Here is a 25,102-nt window from a genome sequence, read left to right as displayed (position 1 = left end):
TCTGTTTTAAATGGGCCGCCATTATCTGGCCAGGACGTTGACAAAGTTGTTTCAAAAGGAATGGAAAGTGTCAGGGATGCAGAGCAACGGGAACAGCAAATTCAACTACTCGACCATTGGGTTTTTCCTTACTGACAACCAAATTCATGCAGTAAGTGTGGCGTGGCATATGTGACCATACATTAAAAGCAGGGACTGCAACACATCCTTCCTCGGCCTATCAGCTTTTCTTGATTAAAAAGTATCGCATGGATACATCAAGTTAAAGAATTAAAAATTAATCACGAGATGTAAAAAGTAACATTCTTCTGGTCAACCTGTAAAGCCTGAGGACCACGCACACTGTAGCCTCAGCTTTGTTCGCTGTTCCATTTTCACCCCAATACATTCATTCCTGAGAAATGTGAAGTCCAAAGCTCTTTTGAGAGCAGCACTACGAAGAAACAAGTTTATTTGCGCAAAGCTGTTCGTGAATAGGTGCACAGGCAGACAAGGCCTGTACCGGCAGCCTCTTTCAGATAGAGGCTGTGAGCCCGAGCCCTCCAAGAACAGGTCGTACTTACAATGCAGAGACGTGCTTGCGACGATGGCCCCACGAGGACTTCCAGAGGTGGCAGGTTTGAAGCTCCCTGATGTACTTGCAGGGGTCCCACCAGGTGACCTCTAAGATGACAGAGCCTGTTGTCCAATATATCAGAGTGGATGCTGGGCCAAACAAGGGCATTGGGATCACAGACTTCATTTCTCCCCACACTCTTTGCAAAGCACAAACTGCAATAACAACATTCAGTCTCTCTGCATCCCTTGTTCCACGCTACGCAGTGAAGTGCACCGACTTAACATCCTCTGATGAACCCTAGCCATTAATTTTTCATCTCTCCTGTGGTACACACCCCAAGCTGATGTTCCTTCCCATCCTTACAGCTGAGATCACCCTTGAACACCTCCCCATACACTGAAAGCCACGTATAAAATGTTGAGATCTAGCACGCACTGTGGGTTACGCACCCGCTTCCCGCTCCCATTTCAATACGGTACACAGAGGAAAGCCAGACACACACCAATACAAAACCAGGGGTTACTGTATCACAATTTTTTATTTATCAGTATCAAATTACATAGCAAAGTAATGAATGCAGTGTCAGATCACCTCTTTGAATACTGTAAATACAAACAAAATCCACCATACTGCTCAATTATCCAAAGTAAATTAAAAGTTTAAAAATGTGCGTTTCAGAGATTCTGTTTGGCATATCCTGTCAATATAGCCTGCATAAATATTTCTGTACCTCATTTTCAGTATGTGTACCTTAACTAAACACAGCCTCTAGAAAGCTCACGTGGAGGAGAGAGGATCTGTCCCTGTGGTTATGTCCATCATCAGCTTGTGCACCTGCCCCGAAATCACTGGCTCACCTGATGGCTGGCGGTGGCTGTACCTGGGGTGGCCAGACTCCGCTCTCACACGGTGCCAGACCCAAAGCTACTGGTGTCAGTGCGAGACGACTGAATGCACGACAGCAGCTGTGGATCACGTCCCTCAATTACTGACAAAACAACTGCTGGCTTTCGTGGAAGCTGGGCTGGATCTGATGGCCAGATCTTGTACGCTCAAATACGTAAGGAAACTCTGGGGACATTTACGCTGCTCTTTACACTAGTGTGACTCCGCTACGTAGAAAGAACAATTCCTGGTTTATAACGTTACGTGACAAATGAAGTCAGGTCTGTTGATCTCAGGTTAAGTTGGGTAGGGTTTGGCCACAGCTGGATACAAACTAGGTAACTCAACAGAAGTATTTTAAAGGTTTTAATCAGCAGTGTCATTTACGTGGGGCTTCCTTATAAACTGTGTAAATAGAACAATTTTTCCTGATGGATGAGACAATAAGCTTCAAATTAGCACTGTTTCCAAAAGTTAAGACTACTGAGACATTGTAGTGGTATGAAAAGGAAAACACCATAGAAATATATATTTTGTTTAGAATACAATGAACAGAAGTACAGAAGCGTTGATGCAGGTAATAGGAAAGGTGAGGAAAGGGAAGGAGGAAAAATTTAGGCAGCAATCCCACGGCAACATGGGAGTTACTCTTGATCCCTCTGAATCACCACTATCAGTGGAAGTCAGGCTTCTCTGGGAAGGTGCAACCTGAACGCTTGATAATTACGCTGGCTGCGTAATGTCCAGCCCGGATGCACTCGGTCACCGGCCGGTCATAGACAAGCTGTGAGAGAAAGCCTATGGAACAAAGCGAGAGAGAAAGAGAAGAAAATGGTTAGATTAGTTTTTTTGAAAGTACCGGTTTGTCACAAGGCAAAGCACTGACATACTGGCCCAGCTGTACGTACACAAGTAGCCCGGCTAGTTGAAATTCAGTATGGCGCTCCAGTGACCTGCTGAGTTGGAGTGCTGCTGCTGCTATTTCTACCTGAAGTCTCCATTTGGCAGCTTCAGGTAAACTAAAGACTATTGAGACTGATCTATATTAGTGCCCTCAACATGACTTCACCGGAGTTCTTGCTCTCCTCTTTTCCAGAGCGACCCCCTCATTCCTCAAATACCATTCTGAAAACAAATAAGCGGTTTTCCCTGCCGAAGGGAGCTCCTTCTGTTCCTGCCGGCTACAGCGACAGCCCCACGCTGCTGTCACTCCGCAAGCTTGTCTCAAAAAAAGAGAAAGGCACATAACACAAAACGTTTTCTATATCCACAGTTACAGGTGTTCACAAGGAAAAGGTGAGAAATTTTTACCTGTTGAGGAAAGGCAGGTGACATCTGTTCCCCTTGATTACGTGACATTTAACCCAAGTTCAGAAACAAACGGGCACCTCTTAGCACGGTCAGGCACCCACGGAAACAGCAAACCGGACGGAGAACCAAGCGGGGCGCAGAATCGGGGCACCCTGTTCACTGCCTCGGCTAGCACAGCCGCGGAGCATGGCTTCGAGAAGCAGCAGCCCCTGGGAGCCGAGTGTTTTGAGAACCACAGCGCCTCTTTAAATGAATATAAGCAGAGAGTCCTAAGAAGGTACTTGAAAAAGTACAAGTGGCAGCAGAAATGTTACGGATTGAGTCCCTCACTTCGGAAATATTTGGTCTTGGCTGAAACTATTGTGATTGAAAGAATGACAGAAGTTATGGTAGAAGTGAAAAACGTATTTTAAACTTAGAAAAATTTTTCAGGATGTGAAAAGTAAACTTAGTATCTTATAATTTCAAAGTCCACTCTGTCCTTCTAGGGGTAATATTTTATGCACTTTTATCCTGTTTTTAATATGTTTCAGATGTGTCTCTCTTCCTCATCCAATCACAGAAGGCAAGGGAGACATGCCCAGGAAAATCAGAACTGTAGCAAGCTGAAACATGTCCCTTTCAAAGCTTTCTTCCTCCATTTCAAGGTCCTGTGTCACGCTCTGACAGGCCCTGGGCCTTGGCGTGGTCTTGACACCGCGTCTTACGTAAGTACCGTGTAGCTCATCGGTACCAGTTCCTGACAAATTGCAAATTTTGATCTGAAGATGACACGTTTGGCTAGCCGGCTTTCAGATACACTTTCTCTGCTCAGCTTGGTTACTACTGGAACAAAGACTTTACATTACGTTGTGGTGTGGGCACCTGGTAACGGGAGCACATGAACCTGTGCTCCTTCTCTAAATACTTCCTTTTGTGGCACATGAGAGGGTATTTTTAGAAGACGATAAAAATATTCTATACTATGCAATAATGTCTGCTCCTTGAAGATTAAAAAATCATGTAAAACATGAAAAATAAGGTTAGGTCAATGAAGGACAATACTGGTGAGCAAATGACCCTATTTTCATGAATTACCAAGATCTGTCTTGGCTTCTCGGTCACAACTGAGAGTGAAAAGAAGCCTCCTTGATGTATAGTTTTCTCTAAGCTGCACCGAATGGGAGAGGAGTTTGAAACTCCTAGATCTATAAAATCAAACACTTTTCATTGGATTAGGGGGGCCACAGAAAGCAGGCATGTTAGCTGACAACTAGGAAAAAACTCATACGTTTCCGACATCGATACTTTTCCAGAGAACTACGTATTAGCTGGAATTTCACAGACACTGACTGACACTAGCTGGGAAAAAATGAGTGCTTCACCAACAGTAAGTCCACAAGCACAAGTGAAGAAGACAGGAGCTCTCAGCGTACAGAGATGAGAGTCTGCAACAGGAAGAAACTGCTGTGAGCGCTATCACTGATGGCAGTCAGGGGATGACAGACAACACAACTGCGGCAGGATGGTCCAGCTGTAATAGCTGGGTAACAGTTGAGAAATTCAAACAGCATGCCTGGCAGAAATCAGACGATTTCTGAGTAAGGAGATGAAAATGGTCTGCTCTCCATTAAATTAACATGCATTCTTAGGAGAAACTTTCTTGGATACGTGGAGAATGTCAATCATTAAATTTAAGCTGCCTGGGAGGCAGCAGCTTGCCAATGTGCTTCTGGGTGGTTAAAACCTGAGAGCAAGTTGTAACCGTATGTAAAATGAGGCTGTTAAGCCAGGCCATTTCTGATTCAGTAAGTATCGGAGATGCACTGGGCAGGCCTCCAATGGCAAACACCAGGCTAGGCTTTGTGCAGAGCATGAATTCAGCGAGGGGTTTATACATGAAGGAACAACTGTCCTCTAAGTTTTATGATCAAGGCATCAAACATATACAGAGATGAGAAAATCCAAGGAGCAAAGGACCATAAAACATGAATTATTTTTCAACACCAGTTAGACCAAGACTGTCACTACCCCTCAGGCTCACAGTAGTTTCGAGCTGGTATCTATTTTTTTTCTTCAGTGGAGCTACTCCTTATTTATTCTGATCTAAGTGGAAGCAGAATCAGGTGAAAAAACATCCTGTTCTAATTGGGGATAGAAATGAGAGATTTCTATGATTTCAGAGTGGTGGAGAAATGACATTAAGTACAGCTGTCATATATGAGAGATGCAGAAACCGCAGTGGGGAGTTTGCCCTCAAACCATTCTCGTCTGTTGAGTTTCTCTTAAAAGGTATGTGTTCCGTAGATGAAAGAGGAGTAGCAGTATCTGACACAATATCGCATTGAGTGACAATACAAACACACACATCACAAACACGGAACTACATCACATACCAAGACGAGGCACTTGGCAAAGCGGAACCCGAGGGAACACCAGGAAGCACTGTTGTTTGAGCAGAGCAACAAAGAGCTCCATCGGGTTGGCTGCCTTAGCTGCAGAATGTTCTTTTTAGTTAACGCATAAAAAGCAGCCTGGTCAGAATATAACTCAGAGCTTGCCTCCTCCGATGTATAAGGTTCTGTGATGCAAACCCCATGAGTCATACTCTCAAGGCATGGATTCAGATCGTTGAGCTCCAGCTGAAGAAGTTACTGCCCCATCTGTTTTTCCCCATCCTTCTTCGCTGCTTGTATAACCTGATACTCCGTCAAAACGAAGCAGATCAGTTTAAACGGTAAGCTGTGGAACAGCAGATCTCTGCTAACCCAGCCGATTTCAACTGAAGTGGGTTCGTGAGCACTCCAGCAGCTCTCCCAGCGAGCGCGGCGGTGGAGGGGAGGTGATAAGCAGTTGAAGGCTGTAAGCTCTTTAAGGTGCCATGACTGGAAATGCAAGAAGATAAGCGAACATGGCTTCAGACTCACTTCACACTCCTCCTACAATTTCACAGACAGAAAGGGCAGGATTGATCTCTGATCCTGTAGCACGGGCCTGGGATCGCACAGCTGGATCATCCCAGCACATACTGAAGTAGCTCAGCAACTATTTTAACTTCTGCCACGGCCTGAGCTCGTCCCTGGCTATCACTGGAATGGAGTGCACAAAGTGGTGGCATAACCTGGCCACACAAAACAACTTCACTTCGAATATTTTACCAAAAAAACTTCAGGCAATATCGTCTACCGTCTCCTAACTGCAGCTATTCAGCACCAGCATTTTGGCACTGCTGGAGCCGCGGCCGGTGTTAGGCGCGTTGAAGCGCTCTCTGCGCGCCAGAACACAAAGGCAAGACCCAAACCCGAGGCTTTCCCACTTGTCTGCCTCCTGCCCTGACATCCAAAGCGTTTATCATTTCTGGGGGACGGGAAGCAGCAGTCGTCGGATGCCTGGGAGGCCACTGTCCTGTCATCGGCCATCTCGGTAAGCTCTCGGAGCAGACCGCGATGCTTTTTGTCCCTCACAGGCACAGGCAGCCAAGTAACCCCCTTGTACGCAGTCACGGTAAGAACGTCTTTGGAACTGTGTCCAATTCATCCCACTTATCTTCCTAGAAAGCAAAGACAACTTTGCTTCAAAAGCTGCTTTAAACCTTAGAGTGGTACAAAACGTATTTGCATTCCCAGATGATAGAAGTGATTATAACACACCAACAGCTATTTTCGGCCCATAATTATTTCTTTTCTGCTCAGTAGAGAAAACCATCTCAGCAATCACTTTGCTCTGAAAAGTGTGCCTGAAATAATTGAGCGTTAATCTTTATTATCTCCAGCTTCCTTACTACACATGCTCAAAGACAACATCTACAATTGTTAGGTCTGCAAACAGAATGAGGGACAGAAAAGCTAAGTTGCTTTCTTCCTTTTTGTGCTCACCACGAATGAAAAGTTCTGTAAGCCAAGTGCCAGAAGTGGTGCTTGAGCCTCGAAATCCAGACCCAACCCGGGGCCCTCGCTGCAACCAGCTCGGGTCTCTTTGGGGATGTCAGCCCCAGCCTGAAAAGACACGGCGAGACAGCCCACCGGCTGGCACAAAAGGTGGTGTCTTTACTTTGTTACTGCCAGGAGCTGAGTAGCACTTCAAAAATGATTAAAGGAGAACCACGCTCATATCCTTGTGGCCAGCAAAACAGACATCTCAGCAGCACTGTCACCGAAACCAGGGATTTCTTTGAAAGTTTTGTTTCCAGACTATCGGTGGCAATTGGGAACGAACGCCTAGTGCTACTGCAGTTGGATGGGAATGTGGGAGTCCGATCGCAGAGATTTTAAAACAGTTCTGGTCTGCTTCAATAATGGTTTAACAACACTTAAAAACAGCTCATATTGAAGCCAAATGTTTCATTTCAAATTGTACACTTGACAATTAATTTTAATGACTGTTAATTACTAATGCTGGCTGGAAATCCGTTTATAGCCTCCGACACCCAGCTCCCCCACTACTCGTCTTTCTGCAGTTTCTCTCATGCTTCCAACCTTTATAAAACGCCCAGGGCAAAATTAATGTATTTCTTTACATGCAAGTGAGAAAAGCAGAAAAAAAGCAATTATCAAAGGCATTAATTATAAACATTACAAGCCGATCCTGAGTCAGAGCCCCTCACGACCTTTCTGCGCAGGATGCTCGCAGACAATCCTCCTCTCCCAGCTGAACCCTGAAGCACCTGGTGTCACCCACTCTAGCCAGGCCACTCACCAGCAGAGTCCTCCCAGCCACAGAAAGGATCACCAACAGCTGAGCTGTCTCCTCTTTTTTGTATTTGAAGTTTCTACAGCTTCATTTGCGAACTGTCTGTTTTCCAGCAGTGTTACTCCACCATGGGGGACAGCTGCAAGCCCCTTCTCATGCTCCCGTTTGTATAGAGCATTTATCACAGTTGCTCGAGCGCTCATCTATTTTTACGTGATCCCACTAGCTTTCAGGCCAGCAGTGTGGGAAGATGCTGCTTTCAAGAAACACTATGCTAGCAATTGAAAGCCTTGTTGCCGGTATGACTGAGGCTTTTTTGGATGCCGTTTAGCACCGTTGGAGCGGGTTAGTGTTGTGGTAGCACGAGTCTGGTCAGTGGTAATCAGGTGGTTTGCAGCGCTGGTGCCAAGAGCCAACCAGCCAACCTAGATTTTGTAAAAGATGTTGGCATCAGATGATTCTGCAATATAGTCACTGAACAACCGTACGTCAACGTGCTGAGGTTTCTCCTTTTTTAATTTTGTGGCAGATGGTGGATATTACAGCCAAGAACTGTGGTAAGCCAGAGGCCCTGCCCATTGCTATCAAACCAAATGCTGGCTATTCTAAATGGAAACGTTTGTGATTAAGGGTGGGATTTGGCTTCTGTTTTCATGTATTTTGGCACCGTGGTCTGACACATTAGACTTACAGTATATAAGACAAATTAAATGTAAGCATCTTCAAATACATTACACTTCTTTCAACCTTCACACACCTTCGCGCTTTCTCTCTCAAAATACAGCGTAAGAATTATTCCACGCAAGCACATGTATGTTATTAACTACAAATGTGTATGTGTACAAACAAGTGTCTGTCCCTCTCTTTTAAAATGAAATGGCTCTGTGCTTCTGTGGAACTGCCGTGCCAGGCTAATTACAAGGGAGAGAAAAAAGGTTAGCAACCCTTTCAGAAAAAGTCATTTAAGATGTATATCTAACAAGTGGCAACCTTGAAATCTCACTCTCACTGAAAAGAACATTAGAAAACCCTTCCCGACTATACCACTGGAGGAAAGTTTTAATAAAAACTAATTAAACTACAAAAATCTCAAGTGGTTAACTGATTTTAGGGGCTAAATTTCTGGCAATTCTAATTATCCTCTTGTGGTTTCACTTAGTGTTTCACAACCATGACAGATGACAATGAAAAACTGCAGTTAAATTCATCCTCCCTGACACCATGCTAAGCACTAGCTTCTCCCTCTCCAAGTAAAATCAATACCATGTTTGAGTAAACACGTTTACAGCTTTATTAGGATGTCTCGCTTGTTCTGTAACAGCTACTTGAAGCTGTGGTAACAAATCGACTCAACTCAGTTAAACCTAGAGAGCTGAGTAAGAGGCTCATCGATAAGGTTGTTATAAAAATAAACTGCAGGAGATCAGAAAGCTGGAACAAACAGCCTGGTAAATGTCAATATTTTTACTTCCAGAGAATGACAAAACCATGAGATCATGAATAAAAGGTTTTGGAAGTCTATATTTACTTTCTTTATAAAATGGTCACGTGCTATGTGCATTTCACTGTCCATGTGCAAACCTCTTACACACATTTCTTACTTACTGATCACCAGCATGAATACTAAACGAAGTATGTTTTCCGGAAAAGCTGTTAGTATTGGTATTGCTGTCCCTGTCACTGTCCCTGTCCCTATCCCTCTCCCTCTTGTTTTCTTTATATTTATGGACATATTCGGAATGCATTGAATTTCTGTAAGGATCACTCAGATGGGTGTACATCTTCCTTAGTCTGAGGTGATACAGTCATTTATGGACACATGCAAATAACACAACGTTGCACTTACTAGGCAACTATGAATAAGTGAAAGGAGTGTTTCCACTTCAGCAGCCTTTTCCTGGGATGGAGAGGAGGTGTCCAATACACAAAGCAAAAAAGAGTTCAGACTCCAACGCTTTAAACCATGACACCTGGAAAATGTTAATGAAGGATTCCTGCAAAAATGTGACAATGAAAAAAAATGAAATAAAACTCCACTACAACCCAGTTACTCCATTAGGAATCAGTTACTCAAGGCTGAATAATTTTATGGCATTGCACAGCTGATTACCACTCCTTGGACCTATGGGGCCAGCTCCCTTCAGCTCACAGAACAAGGTGCCATCATGTTTCCCAAGGCCCGCAGAGGTGCTCGGGCCCATCACAGACCCTCCCCAAGGAAAACCAGCAGTCTCTGTTTTTTGACGCCTTTGCGCCAGCCGGAACGGTGGCTGTACCCTGCAGCTGTTTGGTCCTGAAGGCTGTGCAGGGGACGGAGAAGCCTGAGCTCCTGCCCTGAAGCCTGCTGAGGCTGACGGGACCTTCCCCGTCGCCGGCCTGTGCCCTGAGTCAGCACCAGCCCCCGCCGCGCGGTGACCGCTCGAAGCCGGAGGAGACCCTGCAGGGTTTCATCCTGCGACACCCTCCACGTTACCCAGCCTCAGCGGACTCTATTGATAACCTGTTGCGTATCGCCTCTGGTGACTCCCCACCCATCTTACTGCCTGAGCAAAGAACAATTTCAGCCTATCATACGCTCCACAGAAGATGTGATGGAGGAAACCGATAACAAAGTTGTAACTTCTGATGGCTTGGTCCTATTTTTCATTTTTAAGCCCACGAGACGAACTTTGGGAAATTCCCTTTTGGATCAGAATCTGGTGGCTTTGGGCTTGTCTCCAACAAGCAGGATCAGGGGAAAACATTTGATTAAAGAAAAAAAAATAACAAACTACCCTCCAAGCTTACAAGGAATATTCAAGGTGCTGCATATGCCAACCCAAATAAGAGTATTTTCCTTGGAAGCGGCTTCTCCAACTGTCTGAAAAGAATTCTTTCCAGGCTGATATTTCTCTTTGTTTTTCCTAAAAACATTTCCTAGAAGTGTTCTTCAAAAGCTAAAATTCTCCTTAGCCATTTTTGAGACAGCCAAATGAAATAAGCTTTCTTTTATTAGGACCTAAGGAAATTTCTGGAGCCTCAAAACAGATCTCTTGTATGACATTAGATGGCACAGATTACTACACCTACTGCTTGGGATAAGAGCAAGAGAATGTTACCAATTTAATGCAGAAATAATGAAGTTCTAAGCATGACAAAATGGAATACTATGTACTATCATCTATTCAGTTTTTAACATTTATTCAAAAAGGCAACGTGAACGTAACCTCCTAGCTGAGATTCACAGGCACGAGGACTAGGAGATGTGAAGTTGTGTTTGCACAGGAGCCACCGTCTCTCAGTAAGGTTTTATTTGCAGGTGTGTCCCCACACGATCAGGCCGGCAGTATGCAAAGGGAACCAAAAAGTGACCCCCAACACAGTGGGAACACAGCAGTTGGGCAGCCTACGAATTCCTTGACTTCTGTGGGCTGAAACAGCCTACCCCGGCATTATATTCATAATGCTCCTATCTTAATACAGTGGCATTTAATATCTTTTGCCTCTTTAAATATCTGTTACAGTCCTGGACTGATACTAATCATTTACTGATGATGAGTAACACAACATCCCTTTAAGTAGAGTTGGAGATCAGCCTCAAGCCCACCTACAGGCACCGCTACCACCACTGCCTTCAGCGAGGACCATGTTTGTTCTTTCACGCCTGTTTTGTTGCATCCTTGCCATCCTCCTGCTTCCAGCAGGAGCCCATTTCAGTGGCGGGGGCAGGTGAACAAATTATGGGAGGCATCACCCTCCTATTATACGGCGGAGGCAGCTGCAGGTGTGCGAGGATCCCGCTAGCTCACACCGCAGCCCGAGCAGTACCGCCGTGGCCACTGCGTCAGTCCCCACAGCACCACACCAAGTCATAGCAGATGTGACATAGATAACATATTTTGGTGTATTTTCCTATTTCACTGTGTGTTGTTGTATCTCCTGTGAATACAGCATCAGCTTAATCTGACACATCATTTCTTAGGGGACTATATCCTGCCCTGATTCCCAGGGGAATGTTCTTGATGATCCAATCTGACTAGTGCCTCTGTCTCTACTCAGAATACATTAAAATAACACAAAAATATTACCAACAGTCTGCGAGCAAGGTAATAATAACTCATTAAAGTCGTTCCTAACCTTCCACATGAACATTTTCTTTATCGTTACATGATTTTCTAACACATGACACATTAACATAAAATGAAATGTTATGAGGATAGGGATAGTAGGCATGACAAAGTATTTTAAACGGTGATGATTTGCTTTGAGGCGTTAAGTCAATTTGTTATTGTCCCATAGCTATTACAGCAAAAATTGGAACTCTATAATTGGTTTTGAAAATCTATTTTTAACACAGTAGGTTTGTTTTTTTAAAAGGTCCGCAACCTATCTGACGTTTATTTCTCAGAATGCCCATCCAGAATTTATGGCGAGGTAAATTAGGCCTTTTAAAACCCAATTTTGCAAAATATTAATCCTCTTGCTGCGTACTGAGGCTCCCTTAACACTGACGGTGTCACTGACAGGCACAGAGACACAGCAGCTAGAAGGATCAGGTCCTGCTTCAGTCTAATTAGAAACTTCTGAGGGTTTTTAATTCCATACACTGATCCTTTTAAATGGATGTCTCACTTCTATGTGCTATTTAAAACGCATGTACACTAATGTTTTGCCTTATGTGAATTCTACTGTGTATTCTTCTGGATTGCCTTTAAATCATATAGGTGAAAAAGTGGGCTACCATATTTAAGTTACTGTATTTTGATAAAAAATACCTATGTAATAAAATTAAGATGAACATTTAGAAACCAAGAGAAGGGCAGCAACCGAAACAAACCAGTTAAACCCGAATGGATCACAATTAAATTATGCTTGGACAGCACTTGCTACTAGTTTTAAGTATAATGCCAGCACAGAAATTTCCAAAGACATAATTATGGAATTATGAATGGGAATTGGTAAAAAGTGAAGCAGGGACTGAACAAGAAAACAGGAATATTCCATGTTTTTCTTGAGTGATACCTACTTTTATGTTTTTGTTTAAGTAGCTGCAATTCAAACTGTGGCAAATTTCTAAATGGTGCCAGTAGTGATGCTGAAGTTGCTAGCGACTGGCTATGCTATTGATCAGAGTAACGATGGGCCTCCAGCTGAGCCTGAGAAAAATCAGCTAGAAACACAGAACCTGGTAATTCTCTAGTTTGTAGAAGGTCAGTTACAGAGATAATGTGGCCATCTAATAGCCCAGGTTTCGACGTGATGTTTATCTGAGAGAGGTACGAATGCCACCAGAACGCAGGGGCGGTAAGTCATGACCACGCTGACAAGCCATCCCCTCGCAAGCTGAGATTGATGCCCTATCTGCCGCTCAGCTATTAGACTCATGTATGCTGTTTATAAAACAGGAGCATTAAAGATGGGCAAAACGGGCTGTCAGTCAAAATGCTGATGACATTAAGAAGGTATTTTTATTTCAAAGCTTCATATCTCATCAGCCATGATGTCGGTAACAACAGGGCTGCTCAGAGGCAATTAGCCACCCATGTTGCGTAAATGAAGACTATGAGAGTGCTGACTCCGGCTCTAACACTTATCTTTACTTCTGAGAAAAGACAGAACAATTCGAAGTAGCATCCCCTTGTCTCTTCGCTTGGGAAGATAAATTTTGTAGCAAAAATCAGCCTTAACAAGTCACACGCACATACATATTTAATTGGTATCACAAAAAAAAAAAAAAAAAAAAAAGCTTCACGCCCAGCTGGCAAACAAAACTGCACCTCAGAGCTCCGGTGTTATCAGAAGGCAGCACTTCACAGCAGTGACACTTTACCCACTGTATTTCTCTTTATCAAACGTGATTAGAAAATGATGACAACTTCCCAAGGTATCTTAAACAAGTATAAAAAACCTTATACACATTAAAGACCACTGCAAGTGGATTAAGTAGCTTCTGATATCACACTCCTGCTGTTCAGTAAAGAATGGTTTGGTGTTCCTTGAACTCCTATTTCAACAAATCTAGAATGTTTTAGGGGTGGTGAGTACTGGAGGGAGGGCAGCCCTTACAACAAAGGTTCATACAGAGATGAAAACACAACAAATAAGAGGAATATTTCATTTGGCTGCAATGTTTTTAGCAAAAACAGGTTCTTCCGCAATCTTAAAGAGCTCTATAAATCCATTATGGAACTTCCTTCTTAACAGAGTCACAAGCTCACTCGTAATTTAGTATTCTGACAAACCATCCAAATCACCTCTCTCTGCTGAAGGCATTATCAGATCTTTTTGGCACGTTCAGTGCTCCTGGTACAGCCATACAGCAACTAGCCCTAACAACTTACTTCATTTCTCACGTGCCCACACACCTCCATCCACATTAATTCCTTCCCATGAAGCACACACAGCACAAATTAGACAAAGCCACGAACACAGCCCATCTTCGCCCCGTACCAGATCTATTGTGAGAAGATGGTGTTCCCATTGTACAAGCTTCATTGTTTTAAATTCACTCAGCTTCTACTCTCTAGCCACCAGCATTGCCCTCTGAGGATGACTGAAGCTGGATTTTCTGAGGAGCCAGAAATGGCACCTGGGAACCTGATTCCTGTAGGATTAGACCTCACAGGACCACAGCGCAATTTAGCTTGGGAGGGACCCCTGGAGCTCCCTTGCTTCAGCCGTGGCTTACAGCAGGGCCAACTCAGATCATGTGAAATCCCACCCAGATGATTTTTTTATTTTAAAGATTCTTGGATTCCTTCCATAAATGCCAGATTCTGTAGAACAACAGCATAAGAATTATTACACTGGATTCGATTCTGCTTCCATTTTTATCAATAGTATATACGTTGAAATCCACTGGCTTCAGTCAAGGTATTCCAAAGTTAAACCAGCGTTGGAAAACAGAAACGGAGCTTTTTTAAAAAAAGGTTTCTGAGTCAAACTTTTAATAGCAGAGGAGTAACGCTGAGACATTATTCTCTGCACTATGGGTTCTCCGCAAACCTGTATTTATGTTTCTTGAGCTGTGTTTTTATAAACATACATCTACCGGTATGTGTAATATATTCAAAGAATGTTTCACATCAAGGGTAATATTTTAACACTGCAATAACGTTGAAGTATATGAGGTATACCAACTACTACTAAGCTCTGAAATCAAAGCTAGATGTCACCCTATAGAAAATCATTTGCGTTTACCTCATGAAAACAGGCTAAAATTTGAACAATGTGACGACCTTCAGGCAAACTCTGAGGCGTCCAAGCTCTTTATCTAATTTGTAGAGGCGTTTAGATTAAGATGGAAAAACGATGTTTAGAATTAACCTCTACATTAAAGATGAGGGAACGGCTTTATTGAGCCAGTGTGGCAACAAAAACAGAAGGAGGGAAGTATCCGCAGTAAGCCCTGTGGTCTCTGAAGGGAAGATAAGGATGCCATGACCACAGTCACGCAAGGACACGTATAAAGGAGGACAACTCCTCTCTTCTGTCGCTGTCCCTGCCTTCTATCGCAGTAGTCCTCTGCTAGCTGAGACAGCAGTTGGCCATCTCGTAAGATTCACACTAGGCTTCACATGAGAGGGAGAAGGGCTTATTCCCTCAGTATGTGCACTGGAATAATTCTGAATGTAGCCTTCAAACTGTAGCTAGCAGCTTTGCGAAATTCCCTGGTACATGAGAGCCGCCAGCGTCATTTTTAAACTGACAGGTGGTTTGTGCCGTTGACTTCAGCTTTGATACTGACAGAGGCAAACTGCGATCGGCTCGTATTTGGCACCAGATAATGCTTAATGAAGAGCTCCTTCTATCTCAGGATTTCTTTTCCCTGAGAACGGTATAACATCTTTATAGCATGGTGATAAGTAATAGATACTTGCCACGATCATTCTGTCACTGCTTCATCAGGCTGCTTTAAAATGATTTGTGGTTACATTTCATACTCTAGTACTTTCATGCGGTATATGACTAAATCATAGCAGATTACTACGTCAATATATTTATATTGACAGAACCTGAAGCAGCATTGATTTTACACCTTCCCCTATTCATTCATTATGAAGTCTCTGCCCAGTTCCACAGAGTAGGCAGATTCTAGGGGAGAGATTTTGCAGGGAACAATGGCAGTAACTATCACAAAAGATGCTTATTGTTTTCATTAGTTACGGTGGCAATGACAACAGGGAGTCCGAACAGAAGGCAGAGCTACTGTGGCTAAAGAGAGCAGGACAGCATAAAGCTGAGATGGTAAAACTGTCCATATTTCCATCTACTCATTGCCATTAAATATGCTTTGGTTACCATTAATGCAAAGGTTCAAAACTGGGGCTGACCAGTAATAAATGAATGTAACCTAACAGGTACTAGAGTTTCCCCCGAACTCTACAAACAAAGGCTATAACTCCATTAGGAGGACTCCTGTGACACAAGCCATGTCAGCAAAGCTCAAGTGATTTGTCAATGTCATCAGAACCCAGAGGTGGAATTACAACTTTAATTTACGGGTATTTCAGGGATTTCTAACCAAAAAAATCTGTGTTACCCCTGAAATCCACAAGAGGTGCTGAGATGCTCCAGCGTAAATTGTTACTGCTTAAACTTCTAAACAGTGGCAGTGGTGCTGGAAAGCAATAAAGGCACAACTCTGCTGGTATGGTTTAGAGAAGTGTTTTTATCATAAAGATACCTGCAGCAACCTTAAAACCCAGTTTCTCATTCACGCATTGCACCAGCCTGAGTGGCAGATGACTTGATGCCTGCAGTAAGAGGCAAGAAACCCAGAGATAGTCCTGGCGCCAACTTAATAAAAACACATTTCAGCTGAAGAATGCAGTTTATTTCTTGCTGCTCGCTGTTGGACTGAGCTAGCTCTCCTTGGAGGCCAGCAGCTTCACACTCAGAAATGTTGAACTCATGAATCAACTCACAGAGTTACAAACGCCCAGAAACTTTGTGTCTTTAAACTTTTTCATGTCTGTTAAGGTTTCGAGACCTTCAGTAGTTAGATAGGTTCTAGAAAAAACAACCCAACAGATTTCTTATTTTCCACTTTCACATGGAGAAACACATGAGGAGTGATTTGCCAAGTTGGCATAATTGTCGAGACGGAATTTCCTTACAATCTGTGAGTTCTACCTCTGGAAGAGAGTGCTGCCGTGAAAGACCTTTCAAAATATGATAGTGTCTCACAAACCTGAAGGAAAAATAAATCCTGCTCAACGGGGTTAGTTCTCATGATATCCCACATTCCCCCCTCAGCCAAGACATTTGCTCCAACAAAACCACTGCTCAGTCACGTTAATATACCGGTCCCAGACAAGTATGGGAACCTTTGCCATGGTAGTCTTGTTCTCTGCTGTTTGAATAAGGGCACTATGTTTCCAGGAGATTATATTATAACACTGAGTGCATTTTTTTAGTTAAGGGATGAATTTTGCAACATTTTACTATGAGGACACGAAAATGAAAACGTTACAGGTACTGTTGCCTAGGTAGTAACAACTTGATAAAAACCTCAATCAAAGAAGGAAGCTAGAAAAACACTGAAGGGAATATAACCTTCCCATTACAAAAATTCTGTCAGGAAAGTAATGCTGCGTCTGGCTCAATGCTAGAATCGACAGAAGATACACGGGTTGAGCAGCATCACCAGTGGTACGGCACAGGGCTTTCTGGTCAGGAGACAATAAAGAACTTTTCCTGTTGCAAATACATACTTTGAAAACACATGAAAAGTGTGATATAGATAAAATACAGACATTTCCCCCAAATGAAACACAGACCAAATCAAAGCCTACCCAGTCCAGTATCCCATTTCCTACATATGGGAAGGAAAATGAAATGACTCCATGAAGAAGGAAACCACAGTATATAAGACTAGAATCAGCTGCGTATCTAGACTGTTACGACTCCCAAACCTCCCATCTGGACTAAACTCAGGAAAATCTTTCTCTGAGGAGAATAAACGACCAATTTATTATTTATGGGGTGACAGAGGAGAACGAAGATATCTCAGAAGCTAATGGAAGAGCTATGGATATTGTAAAGCTCATGTAGCTTTGAGTCACAGCAGAGAGAAATATGGTGCAAAGAGAAGCGAAGCCCCCGCGCTGACCCCAGGTAAGGGTCTAACTGCAGCGAGGCTTCAGCCAGATTGGCAACTGCTGAGCCAGCTTCCATCACGGCGGGGAACACCGCGGGGGCCCTTCGCTTCCCTGGAGCGGGGGCAGATCCGCACAATGCCACGCTACCCCCGGCCGCACTGCACTGCGCTGGCCGCCACTCCGAGGGCAGCTGGGGGCTCAGTGCTGTTTGGGGGAACCGAGGAAAACAACATATGTCCATACAAACAGCGATGCAGGACGTCTGCTGGGATCACCCCAAATACACTGAAGCCTGCTGCATCCCCACGTTATCTCAGCAGACTCAGAACGACAAAAGGCACTTGTTCTCTTAGAAGACTTCTCTTCTTTCCTTCCTTCCCAACAGAGTTTGGCATTTTCCACATCATTTTTCCCCTCGGAGAAGGGAATCTCACAACTGATCCAAGACCAGCCTGACCTCCTCACGCTGCTGGTGGAAGGCAGAATAGTCTCTGATGTGGCTTCTATCAGCCTTTCCATTCTGGAATAATTAAGTAAATTCAACGTCTTTGCCCTTCTACAGAAAACCAGCAGCTATGGCAGCACCAGGGAAAAGGACATCATTTTAAGAGGAAGGGTTATGAGAGTCCAAGCAGTCCTTAAAGCCTGATTATTCAGTCACAATAGTCTTCCTGCAGCTAAACTAAGAAAGAATAAAAGTAGGATTACTGAAAAAAAAAAAAAAAGAAAAAAAAAAAAAGGTCCTGATTTCAAAAAGCCTAAAGTCTGAAGAACTCGGAATAGACACAACCCGAGCTGAACATGGCAAGCAGGTGAAAAGCTGCCTCCGGCTGAGGCAGGGCTTGGCTGGGGTCTACACAGCTCGGCTGGGGTCTACACTGCCCTCCTGGGCCCTCCGCAGCGTGCTTCTATCTGCAGGGTCTGAAAACAACGTAGGAACGATCTTTTCTTTTCATGGGAACAGCAGCTTACTGGCACAGCTGATACACAGAGCACACATACACAAGGACAAGCACTTGAAGAAGATCTTATTTATGTTCTAGTCACTGTTACTTACCGGTTCAAATTCAGTCGTTTGTGATTTAGGCACAATAGAGAGTGACAAGCGTGCACTAAAAGGTATATGGACAGTATGACCCATCGTGTTTTCCTCTATTTCTGTCCTTTTTGATTCACAACAGCACCGAAGGAATGAGTAATAACATTCCTATTTTCAGCCAAATTTAAGCATATACTGAAAATTTACCATTGGTTTAAGTGATGTATTAAGTAAGGACGGAATTACTCACATGCTTAAGGTTAAGCTCATGTTGACTAGTTTCTTGAAGAGGGACACAATTCTGAAGCTTTAATTTGGTAACACGCTGCTTGTTATCCCCTTCATAACTGCAAGACCGAGCCCTGCAATTCTATTTATAAAGTCTCTTTGGTAATGTTTCCAGTAAATTAGTGACTAATGGAGCTCCTTACAGCTACTGCGTACTGGATATTAGAGCCTTCAGGACGCAATAGTGCATCACAGAGCTACATGTATGAAGGTTACAATGAATGACAGAACTTTTGGATTAGATTGGGTTTTGGCTTATATTGAATAATTTTTTAAAACAGGCATAGACATAACATCCTCTTTTTTCCTTAGAGCTTGTGCCAAAAAAAAATAGTAAATTTGCAAATGGATATTAAGCATTGCCAGATATTTTCTGGGTTTGTTTTAACAAATTAACCCTTCGTGTTCTTTTCTGATGCCCAAATAATTGTATTGGAAGCAGATGTTCTACCAAAATTGACATGATCAGAAGACATTATGCTCACTTATTAACATACTGTTTAATATTCACTACAACCTGTTTTAAAGAACAACAATGTGTTAACATTTAAGCCAGGAGGGATTTCTGTACACTATATAGTGCTTGATGCAGCTTGTTTATGCAACAGTCTGACAGATACAATTAATCTCATGAAAACAACCAGAGTATGACATTATTTTTAAAGTAATAGAATACACACTTTCCCTTTGAAAATCAGAACTTAATTAAATCATATAACTTCACGATGAAGAGAAAAGCTCTAAAAGAATGAAGCTCATTCTGAAGGACAGTCGAATGAAAAAATGGTAGGTTTCATACTGAGAGAATAACAGGATAAGCTCCAAACAAGAGAAAAAAGTAAGAAATACCTCCAACAAACGCATCTCCAGCTCCATTGGTATCCACAATTTCACTCTGATCACTCACCAACACAGGGAAAGTAGTTACTTCATTTTCTGTAGTGGAAAAGGAGAATAAAACGTGAGTTACATGGAAGTACAACTTTGAAAAACACAACAAACAGTGAAAATCAAAACAGTTCAGAACTGGAGCTCTGACTTCGAACACAATAATTGGAATAACGATAGATTTGGCTTATAATTCTGTCTGTATTTACTGCATAGGGATACGGGGACACATTTGATCAAGCTATTTGTTGTGGATGCTTTCATTCCTTTTCATTATCTCCTAATATTAAGGGCAAGAGAAAAGAAGTAAATCAGAAGGAACAACATAAAAACACCTGGACAAGATTAAGAAAAATCCATCCTGCCAAAACCAGTGCTTCCTTTTAGTTGCAGAGCAGTGATGCAGCCTCCAGAATGGCCAGTCCAGGCCTCCAAAAGTTCAACAGAAATTGCTGCACTGTAAAAACCAAATTGCACGTGAACTAATTGAAATATAGCTGTGAAGTAAAAAGCAGGAACTAGTGTAAATCAAAATGCTCTCAAATGACACCTTTGAAAAAACCCCATAATGTAAGGAGCCTTGCAACTTGCCATCTGACTAGATTTGGTTTCAAGATTTCAATGACTTCACTCTCTTCCTTAGCATTTTTTTTTTTTTTTTTAGTATTTTCTTCTCTGCAGCTCCCTGCCCTCTACTGGCACTTGTTAAACCTATTGCAATAGGTGGATACTCAGCATCCTCACCTCCAATTCACTGCCACACCACAGTTCAACATAATTACACCACTTAGGTATGATAACTTTAGAGTTCTAGGGTTATAAATTTAATATATGCCACTAATTAATCAGCTATGGCTTTCCAGGTGGTAATGTCATAATGACGTGATAAAAATATAATTACCACCTTGTCACAATACCTTGTTAAAGTGTAAATTACCCCTGTAACAGAGCCAATGGAAGTTCTGCCTCTGGTAGTCAGTATGCATTAAACTGTCTCAGAGCAAACAGATTGTCCTTTGGCAGACAGCAGGAATTAAAAAAAGGGGAGGGGGAAGAAAAGCCTGTCAACCAGCGAAAATGGAAACTATCAGGGCCATTTTCTTTTAATTTTTGGTAAAGACGGAAACAAAATGGGAAATAGATCCTCCAGTAGCTGCAAGCTGGAGAGGAGCAGTTTCTTCACTGTCCAGCAACAGCGTAGATCATAAAAATCACTCTGACAGTGACGTACATGGTAGCAAACAAGGAAACCTAGTTTGGGAGGCATATAAAGAATTCACAGCCTCAAATCAGGCAAGTCTGTGTATGCTGCAGAGGTACCAGAAGGATCCTGGTTTCTGTGAAATGCAGTGTATCAGCTCTACTGCTCTTCACCATCTGCTACTAAGTGAACCAGGCAGATATAATGATGCTGCCTCCAGAGGGAACTGTTGGCTGGCCCACCAGGAGGGGAGGGGAGGGGAGGGGAGCATTAGCAACAACCATCCATGAGAGGCAAAGGAAAAAGGGTAATGAAAAACGTAAGATGAATATTCCAATTAAAGAACAGGTTTCAGTCCATTCTCAGTGCATCCTACTCTCTATCCTGTTAAGAAAGCTATTTAGAAACGTGCTTCAGTGCTGTGTTGTGCTCTTAAGATAGTCTTCAAGAGCAATGTTTTTTAGTAATTTTAACAGGATTCATTTGAATTGGAAATCAAGAAAGAGAGGTCTTACATTAAAGTCTGCCAGATGAGCAGAGTGTATTCATCCATTTCAGAAGAAGGTGTAAGTATGATTTGCTCTAGATAATACTAAAACAATGAACAAAGTGAGAGCTCTGTTGAAGACACGTTTGTAACCAACGAACCTGCTTCCTTCCCAAGCGTGCACGGGCACACACAGATGTTCCACGTTAAATACACAGCAGACGCTTGCATATGCATACAAATGGATGTGTTTGGGCACAGAGAGTGAGTAACGCACAGGCGTTACATTTTGAATTCTGGAAATGGGGCTTGGCATCTAGTAAGACTCTGTTCAAGCAAACTATCACAAATGAAAGTTCTCACCATCATCTTTCTTCCTTTTTCCCCTCCTCTGTCTTGATTCCTTCCCTCAGCTCCCTCTAGTACTTGCAGGTAAGTATTGCACTATAAGCTCTTATTCCAGTCTTTCTGCAGTAGATGTAATTGGAATTGCATTAGTCCAAACCCCCAAATAACACTGAGGAATCCGGCTGGTATGAGAACAATTTTTTTTTTTTTTTTTTTTTCTTTCTATCCTGGTCACAGTTCTGTCTCTCTGCCTGGGTCACACACTCTGCCTCTGTAACTTCATATATTTTCAAGAGGAGAAATAATGTCACATTTTGAAGTACTGAAGTGTCAGAAGAAGCCAGCATGGCTTTGGAGCACATACCACATTACAGAGATAATACCACCTGCACGCATCCAATAGGCAAATTATTCTTCTTTAACCTTAGGAGAACTTCTGCTAGCATAGTAGAGTCTACTGAGCTATAATTAATAAAAACACGTATTGAAAGGTACACAAAGTAATACCAAGTGGGGTTTTTTTTTTTTTCTTTCCTTCATGATAAATAAAGTCAGTTAGGATCAAAGCTGCCATTAAATTACCTTGTTATGTCTGTGTACTAGCATAGAAATAGCTAACATCTCTTACTGATCTGTGTTTTGTTAAACTAGGCACAACAAGGTGAATCAAGATGAAGCAGAAGTCTCCATTCTGAATATCCTTGCTTTTGTGACTTGAAAGTTGCTTTAACTTCATTTTTTGGGTGTGATCCGTTATGTTATAAAACTCCCAAACCCATCACAGCGAACAGAGGGACACCCTGGCTAAGTGCACTGGCCATCGGCGGCCTTGCTCTTCAGTCAGTTCTGATTTCATTTAGCATTCTGAGTGCTTATGAAATAAAGAATAATTACATAAGTGTTTTGAAGTCCAAGTGCTGATCCTCTGGGCATAAAATCCAGTGTTCTGTTTTAAGCAACAAATATCTTCTACGGTAAACACCCTGGGATACAACACATTCCACTTGGATATCGTTTCCTGGAAGCCCAGAACTGTGAGTGCAAACTGCATCAAGGTGTCTCTAATTAGGGAATTTTTAGTAATGAGCAGTAAGGAAATCTAAGTTTGGGAGTTTGAGTCAACTCTTCATGATTTTACATTGGTGAGGAACTCAACTGTTTCAGCATGATACAGAAATAATCAAAATCAAACATTTATGTGGTGATTTCGTAGGTTGAAGACAATGTCCACAGATAAATCAGAAGGAATTAACTCATTGATAAATTTAGTTATTGTTGATCTGTCACATTATGTACCTAAAGATGTGAAATCTATCTTTATTTTCTGCAGGCAAAAATATGCGCTAGCATATCTAGCTATAGACGCTTTTGTAGGTAAAACAGTCCGGAGAGATAGTAATTGGAGAGCAATATTAACTGAAAAAACAGTGTTCCTTCCATTCTAAAACATTTCAGCTCCCAAATGAATACAAGCCCATTTCACGACGTTAACTGAAACAATTGAACTCTGATGATAGCTGCAAATACCACAGGTCTGTCTTTAAACCAAATCAGAATCACAGACTACACGTCTACTCTTAGTACAGTAATAAACACCAGCAAGCAATCATTACATCCAATTAGGCTGAGTACTTTCCTTAACTGGGTCATTTACCAGTCTCTCTTGCTCTTAAAAGTAGATTAAATGTGTAAACTTACATTTAATTACCTGTAACAGAACTCTTATGGGCAACATGTTGGAGTGTCCTTAATTTTGTATTAAAATAAAATAAAAGGAAGGAGGGAGTCCTAAAATATATACAAAAAGGTCTAGCTATTTCCTCAAATAATCTTTTGATCCACGGGCTAGTAGTGGTCGTACAGATGCTTACAAGATGGAGACACATTCATGTTCCTTTTGTGAGCTTTAACTTGTAAAAAAAGGAACAACTGTGAAACAGAATTCTGTCCCATCTCCTCCCCACCCCCATCCTCTCTAATTTTCTTTAGATCAGGGGCCAAAAACAGATAAAAGGAAAGGAGGGGGAAAGGAGGGGAAAAGAAAAGAAAAAAAGAGGCAGGAAGAACTTAACAGAACGTGGAAACCTGAAGAACTGAAAACCTATAAATGTCTCCGGGCAGCTATAAGGTATAAGCTATAAGAAGTAATGAGAAAAGTATTTGAAACAAGGCCACGTCGGCCCACCCGACTCTGAGCGCTTCCCTCTCTCCAGGAGAGCCTACAGGCTCTAAGCCTCTGCACCTTCTTCAGCACGTTAATATATCCTTGAAAATCGTGAGGCTAACAGAACTTTCTCCTGTCTCCCAACAGCAGAACATGCTGTGGCCGTACCCGACACAGGCGGCCCAGCGCGGCCGCCACGCTCCCGGCCTGCTGAGGGCACCGCGGGCAGGCACTGCGCCGAGCCCCCGTCCAGGCCCTGGCGGCTCCCAGCACGACGCATTCCAGGGCTGGCAGCACCGACCCAACCTGGCGGCTGTAAGCAAACAGAAGGAGCCCTGCACTCCCAGGCCGGGACGCTCAGGCGGCCGAGCACCCCAGCCCGCCGGTGCTCGCTGCGCCCCTGTGAAGGTCGCCTCGCTGCGCTCCCTCTCCTCCGTCCCTCTCCTCCGTCCCTCTCCTCCCGGGCGCTGCTGGGCCTGCTGCTGGAGCCAGGCCGGCCTTGTCACAAAGATCAGGAACCACACCCGTGCCAGTCACTGGGGTGAAACAGTATGAGGAGTGAGACGCAAGTCGGCCACGCGCTTTGGGATTTTTCTAATTGAGTATTTTAATACTGTGCAGCAAACGATGCTGTATTCTGATGAATTCAACATGTAGCCAAAAAAACTTTATAACTAGTAATGTAGAAGAAGTTAAGCTTTCATTGGTACAATAATGCTACCCTAAACAAGTTATAGAGTAGTTGTCACTGATAATGCATTTCTGTGCCTATGGTATGATACAATTAATACGAATATTAGTATATTTCCATAATAGAAGACTCAAGTAGTGCAATCAGGCTAAAATTCTCTTTGCAGCTTGCTAAGCAGAAGTTAAGTCCACATAGCTGCACTGGCCAGGGTGCAAAGTACTGTCCCTCAGAGACAGCTGGTTTGTTTTCAGGAGAAACGGAGAAAGAATATGATGCCGAAGACTTCAAATCTTCTGTGGCTCTACTCATGGTCCTATAGGCATCTGCAGGGGAAATGACAGTGTGCAGACCCCGTTTTCCCTCTCTCCTAAGAGGTGACATTAACCCAAAGATGTTCAGTGAGACTTGCCTCCCCTTTACAGCTCCCCTGGGACACACACCGTCCCATCATCTAGCCAAGGCGCTTTTTATTCAGAAGTCACACTCACTGC

At 42.9% G+C, this 25,102-nt stretch overlaps 1 protein-coding gene across 7 annotated transcripts in view; it reads right to left on the bottom strand.

Annotated features, from left to right (window-relative positions):
- Window positions 1-1,078: 1,078 nt before the first annotated feature.
- ADK (adenosine kinase) overlaps window positions 1,079-25,102 on the bottom strand; it is a 291,317-nt gene continuing 267,293 nt past the window's right edge. For 4 of the 7 annotated variants that reach the window (XM_037400576.1, XM_037400574.1, XM_037400575.1 and 1 more), the window contains 2 exons: window positions 19,682-19,768; window positions 2,118-2,242 (listed from right to left, as the gene is read on the bottom strand). In XM_037400576.1, the coding sequence (XP_037256473.1) occupies window positions 2,118-2,242; window positions 19,682-19,768 (212 nt within the window). Of the gene's footprint in view, window positions 2,243-19,681; window positions 19,769-25,102 lie in introns of all 7 variants that reach the window. The other 3 variants (XM_037400573.1, XM_037400578.1, XM_037400579.1) reach the window with 1 other exon arrangement.

This window comes from Falco rusticolus, chromosome 9 (assembly GCF_015220075.1).
Source record: "Falco rusticolus isolate bFalRus1 chromosome 9, bFalRus1.pri, whole genome shotgun sequence".
Lineage (NCBI taxonomy): Eukaryota > Metazoa > Chordata > Aves > Falconiformes > Falconidae > Falco > Falco rusticolus.
This window is presented reverse-complemented; position numbering and strand designations above follow the sequence as displayed.